This window comes from Myotis daubentonii, chromosome X (assembly GCF_963259705.1).
Source record: "Myotis daubentonii chromosome X, mMyoDau2.1, whole genome shotgun sequence".
Classification (NCBI taxonomy): domain Eukaryota; kingdom Metazoa; phylum Chordata; class Mammalia; order Chiroptera; family Vespertilionidae; genus Myotis; species Myotis daubentonii.
The window spans coordinates 4,114,142-4,138,462 of record NC_081861.1 but is presented as its reverse complement, the minus strand read 5'-3'; the positions used below and the strand labels follow the sequence as shown (position 1 = coordinate 4,138,462).

At 39.8% G+C, this 24,321-nt stretch overlaps 1 protein-coding gene across 1 annotated transcript in view; it reads right to left on the bottom strand.

The window, feature by feature from the left end:
* The window catches only part of JADE3 (jade family PHD finger 3), a 103,252-nt gene that overhangs the window by 20,947 nt on the left and 57,984 nt on the right, over positions 1-24,321 (bottom strand). The window contains exons 2-4 of the mRNA XM_059678943.1: positions 22,740-22,796; positions 21,890-21,966; positions 7,037-7,194 (exon numbers count right to left, since the gene is read on the bottom strand). Coding sequence (XP_059534926.1) covers positions 7,037-7,194; positions 21,890-21,966; positions 22,740-22,785 — 281 coding nt within the window. The 5' untranslated portion in view covers positions 22,786-22,796. The remainder of the gene's footprint in view (positions 1-7,036; positions 7,195-21,889; positions 21,967-22,739; positions 22,797-24,321) is intronic.

The following is a 24,321-nucleotide window of genomic DNA, read 5'->3' as shown; positions in this document are numbered from 1 at the left end:
TATTACAGGCCAAGTCCACTCTGTAAATACAGAGTAAATGTTTCCTCCTTAAGCATCCTTCCAAAAGCTTATGATTCCAAATAATATATGTTGAATAAAATTAGTAACTACACACATTTGCATATGCTAATTTTTCTACCATATGGAGTTATTAAAGCCAAAGGGAACAAATATTTGAGGAAAAAAGCAGAACCTCAGAATATTAACTGAAGCTAAAAATTTGGAAACTGCTGTCAGAGGCCTGCTTCCAACTGAAATCAGCCCAACGGAAAAGGACAAGACAAGCATATGAATGCTCCAGAGACTATGAGATTAAATATATTGTGCATTTTTGGTGCATGGCATATGAGGTAATTATAGAATATCTAATTTTTTTCAAGATTCAGCTTTTTCCAAGAGGCAGAATATTTGATAACTATTCATCTCAATCGTGTCACACTTTATGTGAAATGAGGCAGACTATGTGTTTTAAAATAAAACTAATATGTTTATTAAGTTTCTGGAAGAAAACAGGGGAGTATCTTTTTAACTTTAGGATAGGCAAAGATACTTTAAATAAGATAAAAGCCATTAACCATAAAGGAAGAAACTGGAAAACCTCTTTTTATCAACTATAAAGGGTGAGGCAAATAATACAAGAATAAACTCTGTGTTTCGCGTACTCAAAACTGTAAACCTTTTGCCCCACCCTGTATATAACAAACTTCTACAAATCAATTAGAAAAAGATAACCCCATTAAAAATTGGGCAAAAAATTTGATTAGATACTTGACAAAGGCTCTCAACCTCTTTAGTTATCACAAAAATGCCAATTGAAATCAATCACTGTTACCTACCAGAATGGCTAGACTTGAAGTCTGACCAAAAACTGACAATACTTTGTGTTCACAAGGAAGTGGAGCAGACAGACCTCTCATACACTGCTGGTGTGAGTGTGAACTGGGACAACACTTTGGTAAACCATCTGGCAGGTGATATAATAGCTGAACATATACATATCCTATGACCTTGCAAACCCATTCCTAGGAATATACTTAACAAGAAAGTAAACTTATGTCTACCAAAAGATGAAGAAAAATGTCCATATTGGCGTTTTTCATAATAGCTGAAAACTGGAAGCAACCCAAATATCCATCAAGAGCAGAATGGAAAAATAAAATGTGGGATATTCACACAATGGAACATGACACAGAAGTGAAACTTAATGATCTATTGCATGCAACAGCATGGATGAATCTCACAAGCACAATGATGACCAATATGAAGTTCAAAAACTGGCAAAATGATCACCTATGTGCGGAGGTCCATTAGTGGGCAGGAACGGAAGGAGGGCTTCTAGGCTGTTGGTACTGTTCTATTTCTTCATCTAGGTGGCAGTTAAATGAGTGTATTTAATTCACGAAAATTCATTGAGTTATACAGTTATACTTTGGTTACTTTTCTGTGTATATATTATACTTCAATGCAAAATTTATAATAATGATAACAAATGATGTTATCTCACTCGTCTTTTCATATGTGTATTTTCATATGTAACTAATAAGGTCTGACTCTAAGAACTGAGTATATGACAATAAAAAGATTATAGACCAAACCAGTTAACACCAAAAGCAAGGAAATGCGTGGGTAAAAGGTAAAGTTAATACACAGTCACAAGGAGAAATTCTTGTATTTATAATGATAGAGGGGAAAGTCTATGAGAATTAGTGAAAAAATATTATTTTGGAATTTAAAAAATGGAACTTTAATATCAAGTACATATAACATTGCTATAGCTGGCAGAAATATCAGGATTATCCCTGGGTGACTTTCTTCTCTGGCGACTCTATACTAGGTACTAGAGGCATTCTTTGAATGGTCACCAAACCACTGACCAAATCAGCCAAAGCTCACAAGCCTAGAGGTCTGAGCAATTTTCAATTTGGATGCTTGGGTGTGAATGAACATTTCAGTAACCGTCTTGATAACTGATCTTTGGTGAAAGGACCTACAATTTCACCTGCTTAGCCCCACAGGCCACCTGCTGCTCCTCAGGACAGGCCAGCTACCTGCCACCTCTGGCCCATATGAACACTGCTATGACACCGAGGAGGCAAGAAAAGGAAGCTGCAATCAGTCTAAGCTGACATATGGTCTCTTTTGGTGTCTTACGTACAGTGAGTCCTCAGTGTGGCTTCAGTTGATCTAAGTATTTGGTATTTAGAGACTATGCTTCATTTCCTAATGAGCGAATTAGAATCATTTGTGAACAGCACAGATATTGTGCAAATATCATAATGCCATGGTTTTAAAGGCTGGAAATACATGATTTAAAAGCTAACTAAATAGGAGCCCCTTGCAGTAATATCTCTAGGAGCAGTTTCCCAAGATGCCCCTTGTTAATCTTGCCACTCTGGGCTGACTGCTTCTCTACCAGAGTTCATGCCTCATCGGTTAAACAGGACAATTATTTACAACCTCTGTGACAGATTGTGTTTTCAAAACCTCACATGCCCTTCTACAATGTGATTTTGCCACTTCTGCACCAAGTGGTAAAGTCTGTTCCCACCCCCGCCCCCTCTGAATCCGGGAGGGCCTGTGACTATTTTCACCAACACAATACGGCAGAAGTGATGCTATGAGAATTGAAAGGCTGGGTCTTAAAAGGGAATATGGTTTTCACCTTGCTTGCTGGGACACGTGCATGTGGGGCCCTGAGCCTGTAAAAAGTCTGCCTATGCTGAGGTTGTCATGCTGTGCGGAAGCCAAATCACATGAAGAGGCCACGTGCAATCTTTCCATCATGCTAGTGACAGACATGCCAGTGAATAAGCCCACAGATGATTCCAGTCCCCAGCTGCTAAGTCACCCTCAAACTTTGTGTCTGCCTAAGATGAGGTCATAGACATTGTAGAGCAGAGATAAGCCATTCCCCTGTCCCCTGTCTGAATTCCCAACCCACAGAATCCATGAATATGATAACATAGTTGCTTGATGCTGCTAAGTTTGGGAGCAACAGTGACTGGAAAAACAATTTATACAGCAATAGTACTGGAAAAACTGTCAAAGGACTGCTTTAAACTTTAAGTAAGATAAATGTACTGCATTCTCATAATGGAAAGCAAGATGGCAGACTGCTGCTGCCTAAAATGGAATGAGAAAGCGGTGGGAAGAGGGGGCAAGGAGAGTGAGGGGAAGAGGGGCATGATGACGAAATACAGCAGTGAGAGGCAGCTTGTGTTCTTTTTGACTAGGGGCTGTTCTTCCCTTGACTTACTATATGAAATGTACATTATATTTTGAAAGTAAAACAAGAGGATTGTCTTTAATACTGAATATGGGGTATCAGGCAATGAAGAATCAAAGATGACTCTAAGAATTTTAGCCCAAAAGACTAAAACAGCAATCTTTCTGAAAGGATGGATCTACCTTCAGTTAATATGGAACTAGTTTGGGAAGAAGATCAGATGCATACTTCCTTTCAACCAAACATGAAACAGTTTTCCTTCTACTGGAACCTTATGGCAATAGAAACTAGTTTAAATATGCAAATGAACACCTATCAGAAACTTCCTAAAGCTTGTTTGTTACTAACTAGGAATGAAATCATCCAGTCTACCTAAAAATATGTAATGGGAGTTAACACCATCTTTATTTGTTGAACTTAGTTTCAAAAGATTCCTCGTGGCTACAGGCTTGACCTCCAGCAGAGGGCCTGCAGTCGATCTATGTCTCTCTCTCTCTCATTGATGTTTCTCTATCCCTCTCCCTTCCTCTCTAAAAATCAATAAAAATATATTTTAAAAAAGAAGTCAAACTCAAAAGGCCACAGATGATTGTATGATTCCATTATATGAGATGTCCAGAATAGGCAAATCCATAGAGACAGAAAGTAAGTAAGTGGTTGCTATGGACTGAATTGTGTCCTCCCCAAATTCATATGCTGAAGACCTTATTCCCAGTGTGACTGAATTTGGACATGGGGCCTATAAGGAGACAAAGGTTAAGTGAGTTACAAGGGTGGGGATCTAATTTGATAGGGCTGTTGTCCTTATAAGAGAAGGGGAAAAAAAGAAGAGAAAGACAGAGGTAGAGATAGCAGATGTATCCATCCATCCCTTTCTTCCCCGCTCCCCTTCCTCTTTCTCTCTCTCTCTGCATGCACACAAGGGAAAGGCCATGTGAGGATGCAGAGATAAGGCAGCTGTCTACAATCAGGATGAGAGGCTTCACTGGACACCAATCCTGGTGGCAACTTGAACTTGGACTTCTTGCCTCCAGACTGGAATTACATAGTGGTGATAGTTTCATAACTCTGTGAGTATACTGAGAATCACCATACAATTTAAAAGATTGAATTTTATGGTATGTGAATTCTATCTTGACAAAATATATATATAAATTATATCTCATTTTTGAAAACTCATTTAAAAAATCAAGGAGCACATTTATAAAAGCCCATGGTGGTCATGTGACAAACTTGGAACTTAGCGAAGCCCTCCTACCTACTACTTTTCTATTTTGATTTACAATGTCACTCATTAGTTGTAATGCGTGTTTACTTTCACTAAACTTTTTCAATCAAGTGTAAAAAAATCTTTTTACTTTTAGTATAGGAAAGGCAGGTGGTTAAAATGGACGGTTCAGCCCTTATTTGCTATTATTCCTTAATCTTTCTTGTTTTTATGCCCTTCCCTTCCTATCTTCTTCGTTTTTCTCACCATAATATCTTTTGGTTCATCACAAATTTTCTTTCCTAACATTTACCCATTTTCCAATTTGCTTCCTTTGTCTTATTCTTCTTATAATAAAAACTGTGTATTGAAAACCTACTATTTGACAAGTAAGAGTTCTGCTGTTAGGTAGCCTATAGTCACATCTTGTTGTCTTAAAAAAATTATATCTATATCTATATCTATATCTCTCTCTATATAATTGATTTCAGAGAGGAAGCTAGAGAGAGATAGAAACATCAATGATGAGAGAGAATCATTGATCAGCTGCCTCCTGCATGTCCCCCACTGGGGATCGAGCCCGCAACCCAGGCAGTGCCCTGACCGGTTTGAACCATGATCTCCTGTTCATAGGCTGATGCTCAACCACTGAGCCATGCTGTTGTGTCTTTCTTTATGTGCCCTAAATCACATTTCCTTACCCATCTATATAGTCCTTTATTTGTAATTTATAGTTTATTTACATAAAATGAGTGTGTATAACATTAGTGGGGTATAAATGACATACATGAAACTGTATATATTTTAAATGTACAAACTAATAAGTTTTGGTGCGCGCGCACACACACACACACACACACATCTCTGCAACCGACACTACAACCAAGATAATTAATATATCCATCACCTCCAAAAGTTTCCTTGTGCCCTCCTGCTCCACTGTCCCCTTCCAAAAAACTACTGACCTTGCTTTTACACAGTAGTATGGTACTGTAAAAATGACTGTGCAGCTGAAATTGTGAAAAGCAACCTTAATAATCAACGGGGAAAGTTATGATTGCCCAGTGTTCCTTAAAATTTTTAAAAAATGTATTTGTATTGATTTCAGAGAGGAAAGGAAAGGGAGAGATAGACACATCAATGATGAGAGAACTGTTGATAGGCTGTCTCCTGCATGCCCTCTACTGGAATTGAACCCGAGACCTTTCAGTCTGCAGGACAACACTCTATCCACTGAGCCAAACCGACTAGGGCTACCCTTAATTTTTTTTCAAAACAAATGTCTGTTGACATCCAAGGGGTAGGGACTCTCTGTTACTGCTTGGTGAGGCTGGGAGTTCTGGACCCCCATGAAGCCTCCACTGATACCTCTCTCACTGGAAATGGAAAAAGCACCTTACTACTGCTCCCTATGTGGCCTCCTCCACTGACATCACAGGAGGAGGTGGTACCCTCATTACCACTAGGAAATGAAATTCAAGGATGTGATTTTTGCCCTTTATGAACCTAATATGCACTATAAATAGATGTACAATGAGATGTATAATTTCTCATAGTATCCAAGAGGTCCCACCAACCCCTTTATCTGTTGCTATCTCTTTCCTTCCCTCTCTTCCATTGCTCACTCACTCATTCACTCACTCACTCACTCAAACTTATACCAAGCACTAGTGGCCCTGCGCATGAATCCGTGCTCGAGTAGCTCGCTGCCACTTGCCTCAGCTAGCCGCCCTGCCCATCGCCGCTCATAGCTCTCTGCCACACACAACTTGCTGTCCCACCCTCCTGTAGCTCTCTGCTGCTTGTAGCTCACTGCCCCGCCCTCCTGCTGATTGGTCATTATGTGATGGCATCCTGACCAATTTGCATATTACCCTATTATAAGTATAGATTTTGTTTCATGCCAGCCTTTCTGAAAAGCACTGGGAACACAAAGATGAGTAAGAAAAAGTGGCTCCCAAAACCAGTCATTACTCTTGAGGAGCTGAACTTACTACTTCCTCTGGCAGAAAAGTCCTCTCCCCTTTCCACAAAACCAAAATCCTCTTCTATTTGAACTTTCTTCTCAAGTCTTTGCAAATGAAGGTTATGTGCTTATAGTCAACCTAATTGTTACAGCTATCTCCTTTCATTTGTGTTCATGCATTTTACAAACTCTAAGTGTTCTGGCCTTCTATTTATAGATGCTATCACTGTAAGGTCCTTCTATAATGAAACAAGTTGTCATGGGGTAATGTATTAATAGGGTTATTATGGGGTTATGTAATTAATGCTCTAATAAAGACTAATAAATGCTATTGATTGTTGAGTCAGACCTGGAAATCCTGGTCTCCAAAATCTTATCACATCTCAGGATTGGACATTAAACAGTTTTATTCTGTAAATGGGCACATCTTTTATCTGTAAATAAATGACCCTGACTTCAACTACTAACCTATCCTAGCCTGGTATACTCTGCCACTGGTCTGAGTGAACTGGTGATCAGGGTATGTTACTTTGTATTATAAATGTGTAATTAGCCACTCAACATCTCTCCCCAAGCAGCACACAGATAAACATAAGAACATTCATTCCCTAAGTCAAAGATGCAAGCATGCAAATACCTGAGGGAAGGCTGTGGAAGTGTGTCTGGATTGGCTGGTACCTGGACTCCCTTTTCCCATTCTTCTTTCCATGTATCCGTAAAGAGGTAATAGCTGTCAGGATTAATGTGGTGAGAATCGGACAGCTTCATGGCACTGATGAGGTCCTTCCGGAACACCTGGGAAGACATTGCACACAGCATGAATGAACTAAAAACATTTAATGTTATTTTAAAAAGACCCACCAACTCCATACTTCAACAAGAGAGACATCTCTAACTTCCTAAATGGTCAGATCAACTCCTATTTGTATGTGAAGGAACCGCTGAGCTAAAGCCAGCCCGATCAACTCCTATTTGGAAGAGGTTTGAAGTATTGACAGGGAAGCCAGTTTGCTCTGGATTTAATAAAGAGTAAACAAAGTGTTCCTTCCTGAATTATTTTCTTGGGTTCCTTGAATTTAAATGAACAATACAGGTTACTCTAAATAAAACAGTTTGTATAATACAAATCATCCTTAACTCTCTAAAATTAAGCAACAAGTATCCCTCTGATAACTTACAATTTTTTATTTAGCCATTACCTTATTTTTTGATTATTTACTCAGAAATAATTTTAGATTCACAGAAAAGTTACAAAAATAGTACAAAGCTCCCACACACCCTTCACATAGTCTCTTTTAATGTTAACATCATATATAACAAACATATAATTACCTAAACAATAAAATTCACGTTGTTACAATACTATTAATTTACAGACCTTATTAAAATCTTACTAATCCCTCCTCCCCCATGTCCTTCTATTCCAGAATTCAATCAGGATCCCACATTGCAATTAGTTATGTCTCCTTAGTATCCTCCAATTTGTGACAATTTCTCAGTCTTTCCTGACCTTGGCTTTTGAAGCATACTGGTCATGTATTTGATAGAATGTCCCTACAATCTGGGTTTGTGTGTTCTCTTGTGATTAGATTGAGGAAACAAAGAGATTCACTATAGTTCATTTTCTGTACCCTAAGCACAACTAGGTACTGACGATAAGGGAATGAAGATCCATCACAACTTTGATGTACTAGCTGAAAGGGCCCCGGGTGACTAAGGGGCACAGAGATGTGCTCACCAGCCTGGAAACATGACTTCAGTGGCGGTGGCACCTAAACTTTGTGATTTTGCCTTTTCAACAACAGAAAGAAAAGTACGGCATGAGTTCTTAAGTATGCCATTAGTCCTGCAACAATGTCAGTGATGAGCCCCAGTTAACATCTAAGCAACAAGGAAATACAATTTCACATGAAAGCAACATACACTGGTCCATACCTCACGTACTAATTTCTAATCCTGAAAAAAATGAAACTACTTGCAGGCTGAAGACAAATGTGCCCACGTTTCTAGAAGATCAAAGGAAGAGATGCTATTGAGCAAACATTTTAGCCTTTAATACTAATAAAGGTTCTCTGAGGAGAAACACTGTCCAGACTGAGTGTAACATGAAAGTAGAGGCACAGAGCATTTCCAATGAAGCAATTAAATCTCAGTTGGTACAGTTCTTTTTAAACTGACATTTCACAGAGTATAGAACTGAACTATCACATAATCAAATGATGCCATTTAAATGAATAAGGACTCATTCCATTTGCTACTTTCCAGGGACAACTCTGCAAATGCTTGTTGGTTTCACTTAGGGAAGAACATCTACATCTAGCCCTGGAGCCACATATGGCCCCTGAAATCATTTGATCTGGTCCTGCCAAGGCATTAGGGGTGCATTAATTAAATGATTGACCAAATATAGCAGGCTAATTTTTAAGTTGATAATTTTGTATGGCCCACGAATCTATATATATAAAATGCTAAGTGTCTGACTGTCTGACCGGTCACATTGATGTGCACTGACCACCAGGGGGCAGATGCTCAACACAGGATCTGCCGTGATGTGCACTGGCCATTTACAAAGAGACAGCACCACAGACCTGGTGCCCACAAAACAATACTCAGCTTCCCCCAAGTGAGACACAGGCCATGCCACCACCCCGGAGCCATAGCCCACTAAATCACAGCCTATGCTGACAAGACCCCATGATGCAAAATGCGGCCCACAACCCAGCCAAACCCAGAAATGGTAGCTGTGGGTGCCGGGTATTGCTGTCACGTAGCAATGCCTGGCTTCCTTTCCCTAGAGACTAGCCCCCTTGGAGTTTCTTCAGCCCAGGAACATGACTTGCTTTATAGCCAAATATTTTACATTTTAACCAAATGCCTTTGAAGTGTTTTCCCGTGCCTCATCTTATTTGATCCTCACAGAAGTCCTAGAGTAGGTAGATAGGAGACTCGGTGGAATCCTATTTTCATTAGCCGGAAAACGGAGATTTAGAAAGCTTAGAAACTTGACCTGACTGTAAAGTCAGAAATGGTGGCCTTGAAAATGACTTCAGGTTTTCTCACTGCGCAGAATATAGTCAAACACTACTGCAGTTAAATATTTTACCCTTTGTTCTCCCTGCGTGATCTACAATAATAATCTGCTTTGTGTTGATATTTACTGCTGTGTCACTGACAATTATCCGAAAGAGAAGTTGGGGTGCTTCCCTGGGCTGGAAAAAGTTTAGCTACATCAGAAAGCAGGTCTAAGTAAGCAAGTTTATTCTATATCTATAAAAGGCTAAGTTGACTTGTGCATGCACAATACATATAAAGCTCTTGCTGGCGCCAATTGCACGTGTGTGCTTTGATCTGTGTCGATTGTGAATTTGGTTGACACTTCTATTATAGAGAAAGGGAAAATAGCGATATTAAAATATTTCTTCTAATTAATTTCCTTTCAATGTGCACAAATTTGTGCACCGGGCCACTAGTGATATTATAAATGTCCAAATGACCCTTGGCAGATAAAAGGTTTCCCACTTCTGATTTAGAATTAGTAATATGATCTGAGCAAAGTAGAGAAGGACTCCAACCTTAAACATGCTGGTGGCCAGGTGGCAACAATATGACCTTCTTAACCAAGAATCCTAGCCAATTAAAGTTAATTGGGTGCTCTGCAGGGAAAAATTAAATCTACAGAAAACAAAAACTGGTGATTTAATACATAATGCTTTGTATAAGGGGGTAAGAGAAGATCATAGACATAGCCATTTAACATGTTTTACACAGAGCTCAGTGTTCTGGGTGGCTAGTGGAAGAAAGAGAATCAACCATTTTGCTGAACACTCTAATCCAGTGGTTCTCAACCTTGGCTGCACATTAGAATCACCTGGGAATCTTTTTAAAATCCTGATTTCTGGGCCTCGTCCTCTGGAAATTCTGTTTCTTTGTTATGGGGTGAGGCCCAGAAATCAGGATTTTAAAAAGATTCCCAGGTGATTCTAATGTGCAGCCAAGGTTGAGAACCACTGCTCTAATCCATTTCTACAAATTACTAGAGTGCCTTTAATGAGCCAGTGGTTAAGTGGTGGTCACAATTTACACATGTGCTAAACTACAAAAGACTGTAGTGTGGGAAATCCTATCTTGGCTCTATAGCCCCAGCCAGTTTGGCTCAGTGGATAGAGCGCTGGCCTACAGACCAAAGGGTCCTGGGTTCGATTCCGGTCAAGGACATGTACCTTGGTTGCAGGCTCCTTCCCGGCCTGGGCCCTGGTTGGGGCTCGAGCAGGAGGCAGCCAATCAATGTGTTTCTCTCACGTTGATGTTTCTCTCTGTCTTTCCCTCTCTCTTCCACTCTCCCTAAAGATCAATGGAAAAATATCCTCGGGTGAGGATTAAAAAAAAAAAAAAGAATATTAGAGCCAACTATTTTTCAACCTCTTAAAATATTTTGTTTAAAAATATGTTTTTATTGATTTTAGAGAGAGGAAGGGAGAGAGATAGAGAGATAGAAACATCAATGAGAAACAGATCAGCTTCTTCCTGCAAGCCCCCACCAGGGATTGAGCTCACAACTTGCGCATGTGCTGTCCGGGAATTAAATCGTGACCTGCTGGTTCATGGGTCAATGCTCAACCGCTGAGCAACACCAGCTGGGCACCATGTCATTATTTTCTATGTGCTATACTTCACAATATAAATCAAGTGACTATAAAACATGCTTTGGGTTTAATAACACCACAGTATCTAATCACATAGCACAAGTCATGTCTTTATATCTCTCTATAAAAAGTCTAATATGCAAAGTGTCCTCTCAGGAGTTTGACCTACCGAGAATTTGTTCGCTCGCTATGCTGTGTGCTGACCACCATGGGGTGGCATGAAATGAAGGGAGGCCCTGGCCACTGGTCGGTGGCCACTAGGGACCGTACCTGTGCATGAATTTCATGCACTGGGCCTCTGGTTTAATATAACTGCTGATAAAAATCTGTCTTGCATAGTGTCATAAGTAACCTGGAAATATATTTTAGTGGGTTGAATGGTGCACCCCCCCCCCAAAAAAAAAGATCTGTTTACATTCTAATTTCTAGAACCTGTATATGTTACCTTATTTGGAAAATAGATCTTTACAGATGTACATTTAAGAATTTCTGAGATGAAATCATCCTGGAATATTGGGGGGAGAGGGAGCTATACAAGAATATGGCAGAGGGAGATTTGAGGCAGAAGAGGAGAAGGAGGCAGTGTGATCACAGAGCAGAGACTGGAGTGACTCATGGATCTACAAGTCAATTAACTGCTGACAGTCACCAGAACCTGGAAGAAGCAAAAACCAGAATCTCTCCTACAATTTCTAGAAGGAGTGCAGCCTATCCAATTTTGGACTTCTGGCCTCCAGAACTGAAAAAGAATTTCTTGTTTTAAGCCTCCCAGTTTGTGGTAATTTGTTACAGCAACCCTAGGAAACTAATACACATATTTACCAAACAGAAGAACAACTTGAAGATTCCAGATAAAGAGACAGAAAAGCAGAGGCCAATTAAATCTGGCCTTTGTGCATGACTCTAGAAATACCAAACCTCCAGGAACAGGCGCTCTTTGAAGTCTGGGAAACTTGGGACCGTAAGAACACCAATCAACTCAGACCTATATTTTTTAGACCTATTTTTCCTTAAGCAAATGAAGACTAAATCCAATGACTATTATAATTTTTCCCTTCTGTCTTTAGAGGGGGAAAAAAGTAGACATAAGCCTGATTTCAATTTCATAAGCTGACCAGATTAAACAGCATCAGATCCAAGGTTTCTAGAGATGCATCTTTACACAAGGCAGAGTCTGTCTTATCTTACTATAGATGTCAAATATCTCAAGCATGATGCAGAACATAAAATGTTAAAGAGGAGAGAGGAATGTAAGCTCAGTACTCAGGCAGATATCTCCAAAGTGATGTGAAATATACAGGGTGGGGCAAAAGTAGACTTACAGTTGCTCATATAAAATAATACAATAAGCAATAATAGAAGAATAAATTGTGTTTTGCATACTCACAACTGTACACTAGTTTTTCCCTAACCCTGTATTCATCAGCTGGCCTCATGAATCTGCTTCTGATAAGAAAAGGCATTTTTTAGGTTTTTAAAATGAATACAGCCCGGCTGTGTCGCTCAGTGGTTGAGTGTTGACCTATGAACCCCTTTCTAAAAATGCATTTAAAAAATAGAGACAAATAAAATAGCTATAGTGTATTCTGGTTAGAGGTAGGTATGTGTGTGTGTTTAATGTTTTTATTGATTTCAGAGAGGAAGGGAAAGAGAGAGAAACATCAATGATGAGAATCACTGATTGGGTGCTTCCTGCATGCCCCTTACTGGGGATTGAGCCTACAATCCTAGCATGTGCCCTGACAGGGAATCAAACCCTGACCTCCAGGTTCATGGGTTAATGCTTAACCACTTAACCACACTGGCTAGGTGAGGGTGTGAATTTTATACACATATAGTGGCACACTCACACACACACACACACACACACACACAATTTGTATATTATTTTCAATGAGCAACCAAAGGACATGTATGCATGCATATTAGCATAACCAATGGACATAGACACTGGGGCGGTGGGGGCTTGCCGGGGTAGGAATGGGCTGGGAGGGGAGGGGGGAAAAGGAGACTATGTCAAACTTTAGACAATAAAAAAAGGGAAAATATAAAAGGATAAACCTAAAACCTAAAAAAAAGTTAACTGGCTAGGTAGGGTGAAAATAGGGAGGAGAGAGACAAAAGCTAGATCTCTCTGAATGTATTTTGTTTCATGGTTTGATGTTTGAACCAGGCAGATGTTTTAATATAGTTAAAAATAAAATTAAAAAATCTTTAAAGGACCTGGATGGGTGACTCAGTTGGCTGGAGTGTCACACCATACACTAAAAGGTTGCAGGTTTGATTTCAGGTTAGGGCACATACCTAGGTTGTGAGTTTGATCCCTGGTCGGGGTGTATATGGGAGGTAACTGATCAATGTTTCCTTCTTACACCAATGTTTCTCTCCCTCCCCCTTTCTCTCTCTCTCAAATCAATAAAAACATATCCTCAAGTGAGGATTTAAAAAAATCTTTATAGAAAGGAAAATGGGCCCTAGCTGGTGTGGCTCAGTGGTTGAACATCGACCTATGAACCAGGTCTCAGTTCGATTCCTGGTCAGGGCACATGCCTGGGTTGTGAGCTTGATCCCTAGTGTGGGGTGTGCAGGAGGCAGCCAATCCATGACTCTCTCTAGTCATTGATGTTTCTATCTCTCTCTCCCTCTCCCTTCCTCTCTGAAATCAATAAAAATATATTAAAAAAATAAAGGAAAATGGGTCCCAGGACAGACTACCTGAATTTGTCTACTGGGTTCACCACTTAATAGTTTGGGGCAAGTTACCTAAATTCTCTGTTACTTCTCTATAAAATGGGGATAATAATCACACTTAACTCAGAAGGATTGTTATTAAGGATTAAATGGGTGAATTTGCATAAATGCCTTAGCATGGTACTGGGATCATGGTTACTGCTAAATAAAACCTGGCTGCAGTTATTTGATTATCATCATAGTCTTTGCTTTATTTCTAAAAGCAGAAAAAAATATACAGCCGAGTTCTCCTATCTAGTCCATATAGTAAATGTTGATGAGGTAAAGGAGATCAAGGCTCAACTAAAACGTGCATGGTTTGGCTCCCAAAGACAGGGTTCCCAGGCAAGAGCTCCATCAGGACCTTTAACCAACGTTCTATAGGCCATGAGGTAATGCAGAATGTTAGGGTCAACGAAGGAGGAACGTTCGCACGAGGCCAAAAGGGATTAAAAATTATGAATTTATTCGGTCATCTGGATACCAGATAAGAAAAGGCCCAAATGGCACCAGCACCCAGGGATGGGGAGTCAGAGGTTTTAAAGGACTCTAGGTGGGCTTCTTCTGGGTGAATTCTTGGGGTGGGTCCAGATCCTGGAAAGGTCTGGAGGGGAAGGATAATGGTCTCAGCAAGTGGAATGTGGTCTCAGCGAAAGGGAATGTTGGCTGTGAAAGTGGTCTAAAGGTCAGTTCCCAGGGGAAGGGTATTGATTCAATGATTTGATCAAACCTAACACAGAAACTTCACAAAATAAAACATGGTCATTTGTTGCTAAGTTGAAGATCATGAACGAGGGATCTGGATACTGACATTGACCTAGGACTCCGTGGTCGGCAAACTGCTGCTCGCAAGCCACATGCGGCTCTTTGGCCCCTTGAGTGTGGCTCTTCCTAAGCCTTAGGAGTACCCTAATTAAGTTAATAACAATGTACCTACCTATATAGTTTAAGTCTAAAAAATTTGGCTCTCAAGAGAAATTTCAATCGTTGTACTGTTGATATTTGGCTCTGTTGACTAATGAGTTTGCCAACCACTGACCTAGGTAATGAAGTTGAGAAGTTTTACACGTTCTTAATTGTGTGCCTATTTTATATGCACTGGTAGTTTCCCCAAAAGTTCCTGAAACAAAAAGACTTTATACTTACCAGATAACTGCTCATTTATGGTCAAAGAGGGGATTCACAGGCTAACATACAGCCCAGAAACTATGCCAAATCCAACAGTGCATGCACATCTTGGCCTCTCAGATGCTTGCAGAAACAAAGGAGGCCTCACTATGAATTCAATTAGAATATCAATGCTTAACCTGCTAGAGCCACTAAATGAAAATGCCCTTTTACTGCTTTCATTAACATCTCTCAGTGGGCAGTTTCTTAAAGCACAGCTAGTCTGAACATTTCTGTGACTTTTTTTTAGAGGAAAAGCCAAACATTTACTTCCTGTATGACACAAAGGGGAACACTGTCTGGTCCTTGTGAACGAATCAGAAAGAGATTGATCAGTTTTGGTTCATAGCCACTTAAATCTGAAACTATACATAATTGACCACAAACAGATGTGTCATCCCCAAAGCACAAAGAAACAAAACAGCTGCAAACACGGTAACTATATTTAACTAAAGAGAGTTAACTTTAAGCGATTTTCTTAGAATTATACAACCTTAAGGCAAAATTTTCAGGTTATCTAGAAGAATCAATCACTCAGAGCTGAGAAAACCTAGAAAAGAATACAAGCTTATTCTTATAGGGTAACAAAGGTACCCAGTATTGTCAAGACGTTATGTCACACATTGATTTTCCAATGAAGCAAAGCATATGTAATTTATAAGTTTAAAATTTTAAAAATTATGCAAAAATTTTTCATGGAAATAGTTTTCAAATAGTTGAATTCTCAAGTTTCTTATAAAAAATAAATGGGACATTTTTGATAGCTACGGGCTGACATTAACTGGAACATCAATTGCCATGAAGCAATGTACTTTGGGATTGCTTAGTTAGGTTGGATTATTCCTCATACCCCGTACCAATCAGAGTTGTATGCATCCTGGTAATGGAGGAAAGGGAGTAATTGAGTTTGACTTGGAGATCTGGGCAGGTTTCACATAAGAGATGACATATGTGGTTTGCTTTGCAAGTTTCTTTCCCATCCTTCAATGTCCCTTCTTGTGCAATAAGTGTGCATTTGCAAGCTTAGTGCTTTTTATCTTCTGCAGGCCAGAAAACAAAATAATCAAGCTTGTTAGAAAAACAGAGTCATGTAAACAGGCTCTGAGGGTATTGCAGTGCTTTCTGCTGAGTTAAAATCTATGAGCTTTCACTCTGCTGCTATGAAAGTTTGGGACATAAGAAGTGAGACTCTGAGCTTATAGCTGATATGCAGCCAATGCTTGAAGATAGGTTCATATGTTTTATAGACCAGTAAGACTAATAGGTGAAAATATCCTGGCTTTGAGAAAGAATGGAAGACTTCTTAATAAATTCAAGTTGGCATATAGTACTATGTGCTTTTTAAGGGCAACTAGCTTTTAAAAAACATCTTTAATAGCATGGATCCCTTTTTAAAAATATGTTTTTAATGATTTTTTTAGAGAGAGAGGAAGGGAGAGGGAGAGAGAAACATTGATGAGAGAGAAACATTGATCAACTGCCTCCTGCACACCCCCTACTGGGGATCGAGCCCACAACCCGGGCATGTGCCCTGACCAGGAATTGAACCATGACCTGCTGGTTCATGGGTCAATGCTCAACCATTGAGCCACACCAACCAGGCAGCATGAGCCCTTTTGAGAATCAAATGAAGACTAGTAGCCTGCAAAAAAATTACAGATAAAAACATACCTTTAAAAGTCTGCATATAATTTTTAGAAGGTACTAAAGCTCCTGAACTCTACATGGGATTCACATACCCCTAGGAAACTCTTCTCTAAAGGAGAAATCAGGGAAAGGCATGTACAGGAATCTCACCAAAGCACTAAACATCAAAGACAATATGTATCTATTAATGCAGCCAATTGTGGCTCAGAAAAAAATCATTTATATTTCATTTCAATCACTAACACCCAGTAAATAGACAAGGTTTCATCTTGGACCTGTAGAGGGTCAGAAAGAAGAAACCCATCCTTATAGGAAAAAGGCAGGGCAGGCATCAAATTAATTTTTTTTTTGAACCCATTAAGAGAGGAGTCATAGGACAAATGGCCAACTCAGAGACAGGCACGTCCCTGTAGGGTGACAAAGGGTAGGAGCATTTGTTTACCTAGGGCAGAAGCCACAGTAGGAACATTAAACTAGAAATTGTGATGAATTGCTGGGGCCACATGAGGACTACTGTGAGAGTCAACATTCCTGGGGGCTGTACCCATAGGAGTTTTCCACCCTCTTGTAAGCTTCTTTAGACACCCAACCCAGCTCTCCTAGGGAAGATGGGGGGAAACCTGGAGAAACGCTCCCCTAGTGGTGTTGTCGAGGCCCCCGGCTCCTTTACTGAACAAAAGGCTTCATCAAGTGAGGGCACTGGTATCATTTCATTAGTGCTGGGGGAAAGGAAAAGCACCCAGACTCAGCCTCCCTGTGTGATCTAAGGGAGAAGCCAAGCCTTCATTTACAGGAGGAAGAACCTCAAGGACTTAGACTGAGAAGACCAGAGGATACCTGCTGCAGGTAGACAGGGGGAAATGAGGTGGGATCCAAAAAGCCCTACCCCTTAAGTCCACCTCCCCCATCTCACCCCCAGACTCAGGACCACTGTGCCATCCAAAGACCAAAGAATACCATCCCTCCCCCATGCCCTACACCACCATGCTAATGCCTCCAGTGATAATAGTGTTTTACAGCTAGGAGAGCTGCAAAAGGTAATTTCTCTGAGGACAAGCACAAAGGGAAGGAAGGCTCAAAGCCAAGGTCACTAGAGGAATTCAAAGTCTCTGGTACCCTCATACACTGCTGACTAGAGTGTAAACTGATGAAACCTATTTGGGCAAAAATCTGGCATTCCCTCATATGGTTAAATAAATTTACCATATAGCCCATTACTATATTCCACACCTGGTGTTACTCAAGAAAACTGAAAACATAATGTCCACAGAAAAATTTGTACATGAATGTTCATGGCAGTGTTATTCTTAACAGTCTAAAAATGGAGATAATCCAATTGTTCATCAACTAATGAATAAATAAAATGTGATATATCTATACAATGGACTATCATTCAGTAATAAAAAGATGAAGTACTGATACATGCTAAAACATGGATGAAACCCCAAAAGATTATCCAGAATGAAAGAAGCCAGACACAAAAGGCTATATATTATGCTTCCATTTATATCAAATATCTAGAATAGGCAAATCCATAGACAGAAATTAGATTAGTGGCTGGCAGGGGCTGGGAATAGGCATTGGGGAATCACTACTAATAGGTAAGAGGGTTTCTTTCTGGGATGATGAAAAGGTTCTAAACTTGGATTGTGGCAATGGTTACGTAACTCTGTGAATATACTAAAACAGGGGTGGGCAAACTTTTTGACTCAAGGGCCACAATGGGTTCTTAAACTGGACCAGAGGGCCGGAACAAAAGCATGGATGGAGTGTTTGTGTGAACTAATATAAATTCAAAGTAAACATCATTACATAAAAGGGTACGGTCTTTTTTTTAGTTTTATTCATTTCAAACGGGCTGGATCCGGCCCGCGGGCAGTAGTTTGCCCACGGCTGTACTAAAACCTACTGAATTATACACTTTAAATGGATAAATTGTATGGTGTGAGAATTATATTTAAAAAGATGTTTAAAATGTTTTATTCAAAAAGGAGATTGTTGGGGTGTCCATGGACATTACCTGAGAGGCCTTGACGTGCACTCCCACCCAGTAATCACAAGGTGCCCCTCCTCCTCAATGTGATATCAGCAGAGACTGTCACTATAGCCCATCAGTAATGTGGTACCCTTACCACCACCACCCCCCTGCTATCAGGTAGGCAACAAGGAGTAAGGAAAGTTAAGAATAACCCTCCTCCTTTCCCAGAGAGATAACAGAACTAGGCTAACAGCCTAGGAATTCTGCAACTGGTGATAAAAGTCAGCACCCCTCTTCCCCACCGGCCTGGTTATTATGGAGGCCTGATAAAACAGGTTTAAATAAGACTTAGTGTCGGATAACATAATTCCAAAAGAGTCCAGGATACAATGGAAAGCCACTCATCAAACTAAGAACTGGGAATGAGAAGAGACAACAGACACTAACAGCAAGATGACACAGATGTTAGAATTATCTGACAAGAATTGTTACAGCATCCATCATAAAAATGCTTCAGTGAGAAATTACAAACACTTTTGTGAAATGAATAAATTGAAAGTTTCAGCAAAGATATAGAGGATATAAAGACTAACCAAATGAAAAATTTGAAATGGAATAATTTAATAACTCAAACTCCGGGGACAGGCTCAATAGAAGAATGGAATTAACAGAACAAAGAATAAGGGAATAAGAAAAAATATGCAATCTGATCAACAGAAACAATATACACTGAAAAAAACCCTGAAGAGTCTGAGGGACCTGTGGGAAAGTAACAAAAGAGATAACATTCATAAAATTGAAGTCCCAAGAAAAGGAGGAAAAAGAAGGTGGAACTGAAAAGAATAGTTGAAGAAATAATGGCTGAAAATTTTGCAAACTTTACATAAGATATAAACCTAGACTTAAGAAGCTGATCAAACACCGAACAGGATAAACCAAAACAAATCTACGCCGGAGAACACAACAGCCTAACTTTGGAAAACAAAAGACAAAGACAAATCTTGAAAGTAACTGGAAAAGACATGACTGATTACCCATAAGGGAGCAACTATTTGAATGACAGCAGACTTCTCAAATGCTGAAAGAAAAGTGTTGTCGAAGCAGAATTCTATATCAGTAAAAATATCCTTCAGAAACATAGGTGAAACCTAGACATTCTTAAAAAAAGGAAAATTAAAAGAATTTATCACTAGAAGACTTACCCTAAAAGAGTGGCTAAAAGAAATTCTTCAAACAGAAGGTAAATGAACAAAAGGAAAGTTGGAAAATCAGGAATAAAATAATAGACTATCCTCTTCTTGAGTTTTATAAATAATTTTTGATGGTTGAAGCAAATAGTCCAACAATGCTGAATGTAATTCTCAGTGTATGTACAAAAAATATATTTTTTTATGTCTTACCTCTTTTTTTTAATATATTTTATTGATTTTTTACAGAGAGGAAGGGAGAGAGATAGAGAGTTAGAAACATCGATGAGAGAGAAACATTGATCAGCTGCCTCCTGCACATCTCCCACTGGGGATGTGCCCGCAACCTAGGTACATGCCCTTGACCGGAATTGAACCTGGGACCTTTCAGTCCGCAGTCCGATGCTCTATCCACTGAGCCAAACCGGTTTCGGCTACAAAAAATATTTAAAACAATTATATAATAAAGGTAGGGGGTGTAAATGAACCTAAATGGTGGTAAAGTTTCTATATTGTTCTATAATATCTGGTTCTCTGTTTTATAACAGCATGTAAAATATAAATGAAAAAATTTGCTCCCAGGCGCTCAATTCCCCTTATGCCTTGCAACAAAAGACTTATTCTCACTGACCTAGAAGCAACAGGTCTTAAGAACCAAAGCTCTTGAGCCACTCTATGTTCTAGGACTGGCTGTCCTCAGTAGGAAAGTAGCAAGGTTTCTTTGTCACCATTCTGTAGTCAAGGCCTCCTTTGGAGAGATAGGGAATTTATTTTGCTCCTGTTAATGTGTGTTTTTTCCTAAGTTTTTCTGTATGACACAGACACATATAAACACACTCTGATATTCTACTGAGCCTAGAAAGATCCCTGGCAAAAGATGAAAATGGAAAGTGACCTCTGAGAAAGGGAGAGAGAGATGCTCACTATGGCTTATACCCTAAAGCAATGTTCCCCACTGCCCCATATGGGGGCAGGTAGAACCTGTGACTTGCTTCTAATCAATAGAATGTAGCAAATGGGATGGGATATCACTCCCATGATCGTGTTATGTTACGTAAGACTCAGTCCTAGCAGACGGGAGTAAAAACACTTTCCCCTTGCTGGCTTTGAAAAAGTAAGCTGCCATGTTTTGAGAGAATCTATGGAGAAGGCCACATGGCAAGGAACTATAAGCAGCATCCAGGAGTGGAGGGTAGTCCTCTGCCAAAAGCCAGCAAAATAATCCAGAGACCTCAGCCCTCCAGCTACAAGGAGATTAATTCTCCAAACAATCTGAGAGAGCTTAGAAGCAAATTCTTCCCTAGTCAAACCTCCAGATGAGAACACAGCCCAGCCAGCACACTGACAACAGCCTTGAAAGATCTTGAAAAGAGAACGTAGGCACACTGTGCCCAGACTCCTGACCCACAGAAACTGAGATAATACATGTGTACTGCTTTAAGCCACTAGTTTTGTGCTAATTTGTAATGCAGCAGTAGTTAACTAACACACCCTCTTTTCCTTTGCAGCCAAGGAAGTCTAGTCGTAGTAGAAGTGAAATATGCAGGCCAATTTCTCATTTAATTTTCACAGAGAAAAAGTCTACAGGATCCACTAAACCATTACCAAGTACAGCTCTGGCACTTTCCTGCCCTTGAGGCAGAACATGACCAATCTCACCAGGAGTAACACATTCTTCTTGGGCTGTCAGTGTTCTGAAAGCTGTAAGGACCCACCACAGCCCAGATCTCCAACCTGGTCAGTCATTCCCTTCTCCATCCACAACTTCCTCATCTATCCCTTCCTGCACTGCCTCCCATCTACCAACTTAGCTTTTTACAATGATAGGCCAGATCTTTGGGTCCTTCCCAATTCCCTAAGTCTAGCTCCCTTTGACTTCTTGGCTAAGGGGAGGCTTTATATTCTAAAGCCAGGCATTTAAGTGTAATTGCCAAAATGAAATCACAGTGTGATTACTGTTTTCCCAAAGGATAAAAGAGAATTGAATCTTTTTTTGAAAAACAAAACAAAAACTCATCAGAAACAAGCCTTCCATTGGCACATAGTTTACTCCTTTCATCTCCAAGACCTGGGTATTGTAGGTATGTAGACAGAAGGCAGCTATTTTTTAAGTCTAAAAATTGAATATCTGATCTCACCTCAGCAGATTTCTTGTGCACATTTGGAATTTTTGACTTGTTCCTATACCTTGAGGCAGTAAAAGAAGTACAAGGACCTGCAAAAGATAATTAGAAAAAATACAGAGACTTATTACCTGCTAATATAACTAAATGCCATCCAAGAGAATATGAAAGATATGATGGAGAAGAACATAGTAATCTCATACATAACACTGAAGAAAGTTAAATTACAACCAAAAAAGCCTCATAATGGAGTTTAATGACATTTATAGGTGACCTCCCAGTGTGCAAAAGCTTCAGCAATGCTAATGCTGAGGATATTTGATTTGATATAATCATACCTTATAACATTTTGGAATAACATGATTCATGTTCCACCTGGAGAAAAAATATCTGCAAAAGCAACTGGTAAAACTAAAAATGTAGAACAAGTAATGTATATATCCTTCAGCACTTCCCCAAATGCTATTGTTAATAAGGTTGTTGCCTTTTACAATTGATGACTCATCCAGTCAAACATTTAGTACCTGAGCTGTAATTAGAATTGTAGGGCCTATAATTTATGCTCTTATACTTTTCTTCCTTTCTAAAAAAGCACTGTTAAATCATTATTTGATTTGGCATTTCCTTAGGTTAGTGAAAAGTGAAAAACAAATGCTATATGCCATACAAAACCAATTTTCCCACCTAACTTACCAATTTCTAATGAAATTTAGATGAAAAAAAAAATGGTACCCCAAGCTTTCTTTCCTAAAAACAATATTTTTTAACCACTGAAGAAAGATGAAACAGGCGGTCCTCAAGTCAAAGAAGCAATCCTTAAGGAGTATAGATACAGGGGTTACCAGCCTTTGGCTGGATTACTCACTGGCATCTGAACTGTCACTGGTGCTGAAAGTTCTACGGCGCTTCATTTTGTAGCATCCTGGGAAAGAGAACAACACTGAATGAAACAGTACACACACACACCCCCGAAGACAATCAACACTTTCCTCCAGATCCCAAGAAGCAGCAGCGGGCCAATCATACAAATCAAATGATTTTTGTCAAGAATATTCTCAAATGATCTAGAGCAGCGGTTCTCAACCTGTGGGTCGCGACCCCTTTGGGGGTCGAACGACCCTTTCACAGGGGTCGCCTAAGACCATCGGAAAACACATATATAATTACATACTGTTATTGTGATTAATCACTATGCTTTAATTATGTTCCATTTGTAACAATGAAAATACATCCTGCATATCAGATATTTACATGACGATTCATCACAGTAGCAACATGACAGTTATGAAGTAGCAAGGGAAATAATTTTATGGTTGGGGGTCACCATAACATGAGGAACTGTATGAAAGCGTCGCGGCATTAGGAAGGTTGAGAACCTCTGATCTAGAGTGATGAGAGAAGAATACCACCAAATTCTCTAATACAGTGTGTGCCAAAGACTGGGTGAGGACAGATATTAGCCTTAGGAGGAAGTCCATGCAGCAGAGGATGAATAGCATAGGATTGGCTGGAGTTTCAGATGTGGTCACATGACCAATGTCCACCCAAACAGAGGGGGCAGGCATGAGGCCCTCACAAGCCAGGAGGAGCAGAAAAGGAAAAGGCAGTAACAAAGGCAGAATTGTCAAGAGCCAAGGTTGAAAGGCATGAGACATGACCGGCTGAAGAAAGAACAAGGGAAGTATGTCCCATCTTCAAGAGCACAACTACACTGCTCTTCTGCCTGCCTTTTCTCCCTCTTTCTCACTTTATCTCTGTCTCCATCCCAAAACAACTAGCCAAATTTAAAATTACATCTACACATGTACTGCAAGGAATGCTATAGAAAGCTCCTATTTGTCAAAATACATAATGCTTTTGACTAAAACTTCAATTGGGACAAGTGTCTTTCCTTGTGTGTGTAGCCAATGGCAGATAAAAAAGTGGCCCCATCTTTCTAGAAACACTCCAGCACTAGAATGTAGGAAAAAAAGAGGACACAGATATGTCAAGTCACAAAGGAAGTGCTCAAAATATAAACTAGAAAAGACAGTGTATGTACAGTCAGTAACTGACATTCCATTATGTGCCACAGTATAAAAAATGCTACTAGGGCCAATCATGATTCCACAAGGGATAATTGGCATAACAATGTGAAGAGCTACATGGGCCCACCCCTCAGTGAAACTGGTGAAAATTATGTTAAAAAGAAACAAAACCCCACTAATTTAAAATCTAAGCTCATACAGCAAATGAAGAAGCATTTGTCAAAGGAAACCTACTAAAACTCAGTAAGTAAAGTAAGAGTCTATAGTATTTGGGCCTAGACTAGACCCATTCCCTTTAGCCTCCATCCCAGCACAGATGTCAGGCACACCAGACTGGTACATCTAAGAACACAGAGCTCCCTTTGCCCCAGCTCCCAGCTGCAAGGCTTTCTTCCTGGGAGGGACAGGACATCAGCATTT